The sequence below is a fragment of the Melanerpes formicivorus genome, unplaced genomic scaffold, assembly GCF_026170545.1.
Source record: "Melanerpes formicivorus ecotype bairdi unplaced genomic scaffold, bMelFor1.0.p_v2 SCAF_8, whole genome shotgun sequence".
Taxonomy (NCBI): domain Eukaryota; kingdom Metazoa; phylum Chordata; class Aves; order Piciformes; family Picidae; genus Melanerpes; species Melanerpes formicivorus.
Genome location: NW_027142360.1, coordinates 20294178 through 20303423, shown reverse-complemented (window position 1 = coordinate 20303423; position 9246 = coordinate 20294178). Strand labels below are relative to the sequence as shown.

At 46.3% G+C, this 9246-nt stretch overlaps 1 protein-coding gene across 2 annotated transcripts; it reads left to right on the top strand.

Annotated features, from left to right (window-relative positions):
• The first annotated feature begins 5688 nt into the window (after window positions 1-5688).
• On the top strand, window positions 5689-8033 carry RPS19BP1 (ribosomal protein S19 binding protein 1). Of its 2 annotated transcripts, XM_068142488.1 has the most exons (5): window positions 5689-5796; window positions 5888-6028; window positions 6332-6429; window positions 7390-7529; window positions 7802-8033. In XM_068142488.1, the coding sequence occupies exons 1-4, from the start codon at window positions 5748-5750 to the stop codon at window positions 7522-7524; spliced, it is 423 nt and encodes a 140-aa protein (XP_067998589.1). In that variant the 5' UTR covers window positions 5689-5747; the 3' UTR covers window positions 7525-7529; window positions 7802-8033. The 2 variants fall into 2 exon arrangements, with proteins under 2 accessions (XP_067998589.1, XP_067998588.1); XM_068142487.1 differs by having other exon boundaries at window positions 7390-8033.
• Window positions 8034-9246: the final 1213 nt, after the last annotated feature.

Here is a 9246-nt window from a genome sequence, read left to right as displayed (position 1 = left end):
GACAAAATACAGTGATTAGAGAGAGAGCAAAGGAAGGAAGGTTAAAAACACACACAGGGGAGGGCAAAAACTACCAAAAGAGTGCAGGGAGAGGTCTGACACCACACTGACAAATGCAGGGTGTCAGCCACAGAATACAGCATCTCCTTGATCCAGGCAAACCTCACATGCTACTCTGCGTGATTCTGAGCAATTGGGGGGGGGGGGGGGAAATCCAACAAATTAGAAAACCAAGTGTGTGCTGTGGCTACCTGAAGACCCAACTGGTGCCAGCAAAGGATGGAGTAGGCAGGAACTGCAACAGCAGGCAATGCTGGCCCCAACTCCACCAAGCTCTGCTCAGTACCAAGCAGCAAAGACATTCACTAACAAGGCCCGCCTAAGGCAGCAAAATCCTGTGACAGCCCCAGCCCCTCTCCTGTCTGTCTCCAAACCCTTAATGGCTGGTGACAAGCATAACTAGCTAAACTTTGCTGCATCCTGAGCCAGCTCTGGGGCTTGTAAACATTTAAAGGCCCTGGAGCAGAGAGGCTGGGAACAAAACCTTCCACCTCTTTGTCAAAGCTTTGAGAACAACCACAGTCAACAACTGACATTGCCCAATTTATCATGTGCACAGCAGGAGGATACTTAAGCTCTCGGCTCCAATACAGCCTCTTCTCAGAGTATCTCCATGCTCTTTATGTGAGCAATCATTATTTCCACCATAATCAGGACAAAATACAGCTTTACTGCAAGAAATGAGACTTTATTTCATCAAAGGCCACAATATTTCCAGAACTGAGAACCACCACTGCCTTTTGACAAACTCCTTGAATTAAAGAATGTTATCTTCAGAACCTTGTCTCAAAAATCTTTGTTTCAGTTTTTGTCTTCTTTCTGTTTATTCAGTGGGGGAATGTTTTTGTTCTGGAAAGGAGAATCTGTACTACTGACTCACAAAATAAAGCTACAAAGAGCAAGTCAAATAATGAAAAGGAGGAATAAAGAGTAAGTGGAAAGCCAAAGGTGAAAGAAAAGAAGGTCAAGTGTCATGCCAGGGAGGGCAGCACACAGTTGATAAAGGGCAAAACCAATTCTAGAAGCAGGAAAGGAAAAAGAAAAGATAGGCTGAAATCCAGAGGGAATGGAGGAAAAAAAGTCAGCAGGCAACAGCTTCTCTCTACCAAGTGGGTTCCTACAGCTTGAGCAAAGCTACTGATGCTTGCTGTCTTCTCATCTGGAGCCAAAAAACAGCTTGTGGAGGGCAAGGATGTGTTTTGGGCTGAGCCTCCACTTTGTCATTCAGAGGATCTAGTTCAGGCATTTATCCTGCCCCAGCTACTTTGAGGGTTGCTTAACCTTTGTGCTCCCCATATCTCACCTGCATAGGAGGATAGTAACTCTTGTCTCATTCAGAGGCAGAGCTCATTTCTTACTGCAGCTGGGAAGGTGATTTACAGCTGGGAAGCAGATTTAATCTTAATCTGCACCAACATGATCTGTAGAAGTTATGTGAAGAAGAGCCAGCTTCCTAGTGACCTGGAACAGGCTGAAAAGCACATGGTAGAAATAGGTATCCACATTGGACTGAAGAAAAACAAAACCAACCAAACAAAAAAGCCCCACACACAATTAACAAAATCAGGAAAAAAGGGTTTCTGTCAGGCTGGACACTTCTGCTTGCAAGTGCATGAATCAAAGCATTGTCCAGCCCTTGTTCAAATTCAGAAGGCCAGAAAGTCAAATGGCTTTTCAAATGCCTGTCACACAGTTAAAGGACAAAGGCTCCTGTGTACTTGAGGTACAGGGCAGGCAGTGATCCATGGGTTGTTTTTTTTCTAGGAACAGTGACCACAACAAAAACTGCTTCCAGTTGGCAAACACAGCTAAATATTAACGGCAGCAGCTTTGAATGCTGCTGTTTGAGGGAAAACACAGAATGTGGGATGTGGTGAAAGCAGACAGCTGTCTAAGGCAAAGCACGCTCCATAATCCACAAGGAAAATGCAAGAGTGGAAATCTGTTACAAACGACCTTGCAAACTGCTCTGATTCGTTTTGGCAGAGAAAACACAGCGTGGACAATAACCAAGTGCTCAGACATCAGGATGCCATTTCCCCCAATCTGAAGATCGTTTTTAAAAGCCCTTAATCTAAATCAATGCTTGTGATTGCTGTATTTTACTTCCAAGGCTGTCCCCAGCTTCTGTTTTCCAACATTCTTCACAATATTCCTTCAGACCTCCTACATAACTCCTAGGATCCGTAAGCTGGAACACAAAGTAAGAGCAAACAAACAGCTACTGTGACAGACAGCAATGTGATTAACCATGAATACCAATAACATCTTTGTTAGCCTGTAGTACAGAATAATAAGGTGGGACAGGCCAAATGTGCAATAACCTTAGACATCTTTCAAAGCCCAGAATAATAGGGAGCAGAACAGTCACTCTGAGATGAAGAGGGGGAAATTGCCATTTTTCAATGCCATAAGAAAGCAAGCAGAAAGCAGGCTGATAATATTCACATATGGAAGTTACTTAAAGCTGAAACTGATCTGTATGCTGGGGTATTTGTAACTGAAAAGCCAGCTAGCTCATGGGCACCCAGCGAGGCATGAGATTTAAAGAAGCTATAAAACATGAACATTAGCCTCCAAAAAAGCTTTCCAAGACAGCTTAACTCTCTGAAACAAAGACATTCTCAATCTGCAATGCAGTGCCTGTGGTTTTTTGCCATCCAAACTCAGATTATTAATGCTCCAAGACAGCAATTTATTTGGATGCTATACATTTAAATGAACACCATTTGACATTCATTCTGTCCCCAGAGCGCTTCAAAGAGCTAGCCGCACTGATTTTTGAGAGATTGCAAAGTGCTGAAGTTTCCTTGGCTGAATGTTTAATATGAGCAGAGGTCTTAAAAGACTACAATGAAATACTGGCAATTTTTTTTTAATTATTCCTTTTTTTTCCCCCTTTTACTGACAGACACAAAGTCTCCCAGCATTAAATTTTTTTAGAGTACACACTAGTCTGGAAAAAGCCATTTATAGGATCTGTTCAGCTGCTCCCAAGACTGACTCAGGTAAAAGAAAGTGCTAGTTAAATGTATACACCGTGATGAAATGAGGCTGCAAGAGTGGTAGAGCCATGCAAGCTCCTGCAAAGAGAAATGCAGCATTTTATATACTGTGCTCAGCATAAAGCAGATTTATCACACAGGTTAGTTGACTTAATCTAAAGCCAGCAGAGCATATTTTACAGTTTATGGCATGTCACAGAAGAGATTATGTGATCCACAAGCCTCGATTCTACATATATACTGACTTAAAGTAACATAATACAAGAGGCAACATCCAGTCCCTAATGTAAGTTAATAAACTGACCTTGTTTAGCACTGCAGGGAAAAGATGCAAGCATAATTCTCTATTAAAGTCAAAGAGCAAGGGAAGACTCTGCACCTGTGTCTGCAGGAGCGTGACAGGTACTAGCTGTACCAAAGTCACCCAGCCAGACGCTATTATCACCACGTCTGGCAAGACTAAGCACAGCTAAAGCCAGAACGCAGTTAGAAGAAACATTAATAATCATGGCCTGAGAAAAGCTGCCAGGTCCTGTTACCAGGAGTTGAAAAAGTATAATGTATTAATAATAGGTACATGATTTCATAAAGTGTTAAAAACCCCCGGCCTGTGTTGGACCCTGATCTTTGGTGACAGATCCAAATCCGGGGAATGGATTACACCACGAAGCAGGGCATCTATTTAACTTCTTAGTGCACTAACTAGCTCCAAGAGCCTGCCCAGACTCTTGAGGCAGGAGATTGCAATTGCAGTTAAAGAAAGTGCTTTGCCTTCCCTCTTCAGCAAAGTGACCCTGTGCGCTCATTAAGTTTTATTCTGCAGGTAATTGCTGACTAAAATCATAGCAAGTCCGCACTCAACCTTGCTGGTCAAAGGAGGCGTTGCCTGCATTATGGTTTCTTGCTACTGAAAGTGTTTAACAAGAAGGGAGTCAGATTTTTCTGAGAGACCAACATAATTGAAAGCTTTGTTAATTGGCACAACAGAAATAAGAGTATGGGTAATGGTTTGCTTTTGAGGTAGGAAAGGGCACATATTTTCCATCGACAGGGTAAAACACCAGGGCTGCTTCTACCACACTAATTTGCTCAGTATGTTTAATGGTGTCGGTAATGAAGATTTTCTTCTGCATCAGTGGCCCTCATAAGGCATTTAGAAGGTTACAGCAGTCTGACACTAAGTGTCTGTAACAAGATATTAGGTGTTCCTAATAAAGCTAAATTATGCAAAAGTAGTGTTTAACCAGGGGAATAAGCTACCCTGGATACAGTATGCAATATGTAACCATAAATAGCTTACAAAGAACTTGCATTTTGGGAGCTAAAAGAGAGCATTTGACTGATGAGGTTTTTTAGGACGCACTTTCCCCGTGTAAGATCCCTGGGAGCATGCAGTAAGAAAGCTTCTGCTGACTAGAATGCTCTCTTGTGCTCCCTTCAATTTCAGCAGTAGGCTATTAACCCATTGCTTGCTCAGCTTAGCCTTTGCAAAGCTACAATAATCTCCTCGTAACTTCGTCAGCTTTCACATGACTGGAGGAATAAGCACGGCAGGGAACTCAGAGCTGGGCAAGCTCCGTCTTCCACTAGCTACCGCAGAAAACCAGCAAATGGAGAAGCGCTCTGGGTTACCCATCGACTGTCCCTCCCAATCAGTCAAAAAAAATAAAGGTTCGTATTACTGTAAAAGGAAAATTAAGAGCGAGGAGCGACACACCGAGCAAGCAGCAAACGGTTAACGTTCCCTAGCCCTGGAGCCGGGGACGAGCACCACGCAAGCCCCGTCCCGAAAGGCGCAGTGGCACCACCGGAGCAGCAGCCCCTGGCGCGGGCTGCCAGCATCCAGCCAGGGAGGGGCTCGGGAGACAACGAGCAATAGAAAAGACATGCACCGAGGTGACATCTGCACAGGCTGGCGAGCAATTTCCAGGGAATAAATGCCTTTTAATGAGCCGAGGCTTAACTGTTATCAGTCCTTGCTAGCGGTCATTACTGTGAGAAACAATGAGAGGCGCTTGTATCTTTCTCCCTGCAGTGACTGAGGCAGAATAAACCTCTCTCTTTTTTCTCTAGTGCCAGCTTGCTACTGCCAGCACTGCCTATAATCGAGTAAAGCTTTATTCAGATGGTAACTTAATTTAGCAGAGATTAGCATCAAGTCTCTCTAGAGGGGTGAAAACGGGGGGAGACAGTTTTAAATAAAGTAACGCTAAATAATAGATGAAATTCATGGCGAGTAAAACTTTGTGCCTGAGGATCCCGGCAGAATTAAAGCCGGGCTTGGGGGCTCGCCACGACAACACTGCTGCAGGCTCCTTTCATGATTGTCATCTCTTGAGATACTGGGGGCCTCTCAAAAGAGCCTCGGCTCTCAAGAGCGGTTCACAAGAGCGAAACGCGGGCCGGCTGCCGGACTGCGCAACACAGGCACGATAAGGAAGGGTCCCCAGCCAGGGCACCCGCTGCGGGGCACGCAAGCTCTACACGGGTCCGAGGTAACGCCCGCACAACATGGCGGCACAAGATGGCTGCACAGCTTCCCTCTCACAGCGCCCGCCGCCTCACCCCGCCGCGCGCGCGAGCCAGGCGGCGCGCGGAGCCGGAAGTGACGTCACTCACGGGAGGAAGTGTGGCGAGGAGCCGGAAGTTCGCTGCCCGCAGCGGTGTCTGGGCGTCGGGGCCATGTCCGCCTCCCTGTTGCGGCGGGGGCTGGAGCTGCTAGAGGCGCCAGGTGAGATGGCAGGGAGCCGGGGCAGGGGACGCGGGGAAAGGTTTATATACGGTGTACGTGCTGAGTAACTCCGCCTTTCTTCCCGCTTCAGGCCGGAGAGAGGCGGCGCCGGGAGTCCAGCGGGACCGGGACGGTCCCGGGGCGGTGGGCACTGCGAAGCGGAAGAAGAGGGGACGGGAACTCATGAGGAACAAGGCCACGATCAAGGGCAGAGTCGTGAAGTCGGCGATAGGTAAGTCTTGGCCCTTCTCCAGAGGGAGAGAAGAAGCTTTGCTGCTGTCCATAGCCCTCTCATTCAGTCCCCGTGTGGTGATCCGCAGCCACCCTCCCGGTCGTATGTATCCATCCTTAACCATTCTCCTGGATTCCCTTCTGGTGCCTCTTGCTTAAATACAGCCCGATATGTGTATGCACCCCAGGCCCTCAACTGTGGCGGTGTCCCTTTTTTTTGCTGTGGCTTTGCTGATCCTCCTGAGTCTCCTTGTGTGCTGACTTGACGAGCAGCTGACACGTGTCTCACTCTGCTTTGGCTTAGAGGAGTATCATAAGAAGAAGGCTGTGGATCACATGAGAGAAAACCTGAAGTACATGTTAAAAGGACGAATTGTTGCAAAGAGAGCCATCACAGAACAAGTAAGACTGTAATTTTTTTCTCTGGGGGTCAGCTTCTGCTGAAGAACACAGATGAATGAGAATCATCCCCAGATCCTGAAGGAAAGAGCCTGTGTCAAGCAGTCAGGTTAAAATTCTTTGTGCAGGTGCCCTTGAGAAATTTCTGTGTGGACTGACAAAATAACTGAAGGCCTAACTCCTGTTGTCATCCCTTATGATGTTCTCTGATGCTAGTTAAAATATACTGACACCTTCTGGCTTTTCTTAATTACCAAAGGTATTTCATAGTTTCAGCTATGGAACCCTGATTCAGACCTTCTCTTTAGTGTTGAGCAGGGTGGCCTTCTCTGCACCTGGAGGCTGTTGAGTAAGGAACCAGGTGTGCTTATGTAGTAGAAATTTCATAGCATCTTAAATGCTGTTTCTCATAACCTGGGAATTTAACCACTGGTCTTGCCCAAAAGGTGGTCCCATGCCAAGATTTGAAGAGAAGAATGGCTGCCACTGCTAGAATCTTGGGCTATTTTTATGAGATATAGACTGCTAAGTCAAACAAATGAAGTGGTTTAGACCAGTGTTTCTCAGGGTGGAGATGGTGAAGGGGGGTGACAGTGTATTGGACAATGGGATTCCACCACTGTGATGGGTTTTCAGGTTATCTCGTGGAAAGACTAAATAAAAGAAGGTCAGCATTTCAGAAAGCTCTGATTTGAAACCAGTGTTTCTGTCTCTCTGGCAGTTACCAGAGCAGTTTTCATATTTGACTCCAGATGCTAAGTTGTTTATTGCTGTTGTCCCAGTGACCTGCTTTGGTTAACATGGGGTGATTGTCACTCACGTTTCTTTGGAGGCATTCCAGGATATACCAGGGTACTAGGAGAATAGCAGGGATGCTGCAGATGGGCCTGCAAAGCACCATTTTGTGGTTTGACCTGAGTAACAATGACTTTTTTTCTTTTTTCCTCTTTTTATTATCTGAAGGTTCTTGCCCAGAACAGAGGCAGGAAGTCCAAAGATCAGCCTCCAAAGAAGGCAGCGAAGAAGAAGCCCGAGGGCACCGTCTTTACTGAGGAAGATTTCCGTAGATTTGAGAGAGAATACTTTGGGAGGCCCTAAACAAGGTGACAGGGATTCTTGCAGCTCCAGTCTTTCTGCAGCTGGGCTGGCCATTTCCCTAGTGTCTGTGGAGATGTGCCTCTGTCAGCTGGTGCTTTGACATCACACTTGCAGAGCAGCTCGACGTCTGTGCAGAACTTGCTACTGGCCAGCCAGAGCCATGGAGGTTCTCTTGGCTCTGAGATGTGTTATGATTACCTCCCTCCAGCCAACATCTTGCATCCTTACTGTGTAAGGGTGAACCAAGCCACATGTAAACCTTGTTCTCCATTCTCAGGTGGCAAGGCTTCTGCTGCTGGTGTTACTTGGCTGGGAGCATTTAAAGTAGTGCATCTGAACAGAGGAATGTTTTGGACTAGCAGTAATAACTTCCTGGAAGGGAAGCATGCTTCAAAGACTGTTAAACCTGAGTAGCCCTACAGGTTCTTTTTACAGCCTCTGTCAGGTTTTTCAATAATTGCAAAAAAGTTTTTATGTATTGTTTGATTAAATAATTGTTGCAGACACTGCCTCTCTTTGCCTTTGGAACTGTGATTATTATGCCAGGCTACCACTGATGAAAACAAACTCTGCCACTGTTCTAATCCAAGCACCCTTCTCTTTAGAATGACTCAGCTGTGTAAATGGCCTCTCTGATTCATGTTGTACTTAATCTTCTCTCTGACATTCTCAAGCCTTAGAAAAGTGCAGGCTGGAGTGGAGATGACTCCTCTGTTTTGCTTAATCACAGTCTCCCTTCTCCAAGGAAGAGCTCTTAGGTGGAGAAAGTCTTTTGGGTGGATACACCTGAGCCTCCCAGGATGAGGTTCTGCTCCTGTAGCCAGGAGGGGTTGTAACCCAGATGTTAGCCTCATCGTGAAGTTAAAAGCTTCTGAGCCAGAGGCTGTGAGGCTGGGTTGAAGGGAAGACTTTTTTTCTGTTGGACAATTTAGCGGCAGCTGAATTGCCGGCTGCAACGAATAGAAGGCCCAGCAGGTGGGAGTGTAGTTCCAGACACTTACTGGCTAAACCATTCTAGATGTCCTGGGGGAGCTCCTGACTGGGAGTGTAGTTGCAGACACTTCCTCACTAAACCACTCTAAATGTCCTGGGGAGCTCCTGACATTGCCGTTTCCTGCCCAGCACCTAAGGAGGTGGGGAGTGTGTATTCCCTTTGGAAAAAAAGAGGTAAGGAGAAGCACTAATGCCAAGCTTTAGTTAGACTCAGGAGTTGGTTACAAGGGGCTTGGCTGATCTGAGCAGCAGCTGCTAAGATGACAGCACTGGTGGCAGTTTTCCTGCCCTCTGTAATTCCTGGTGCCAGCCTCATAAGTGTGCCTTGTCTGTTGTGTTCTCTCCCCCTTGTCTGCACAGGAGGGAAGGTCACCCAAATGTACAAGGTCCAGGCAGAGGAAGTAGTGAACATTAATGGAGTGTGTGTACTGGAAATGGTGTAATAGCATGGGGGAGGGGGGGGATTTCTGGTAATAGGCTCAAGTTCAACTATCTGCAGCCTGCATCTGGAGCACTAGGGTAATGTGGTTCACTCTCTTTGTACAAACCCCAGCTTGTTTGCTTGCAAATGTAAGCAAACAGGAATGCTGCTCTTTCAAAGTTAATGAGGAACTCTAATGGGAGGCCCAGAGCAGTTTTCCCCAAGGATAATAGCACAATGGCACACAGATCTGTGGAGTTTTCATCTCTCTTTACTGGCTGGAAAGATTATTAAGACAAACACAGGTA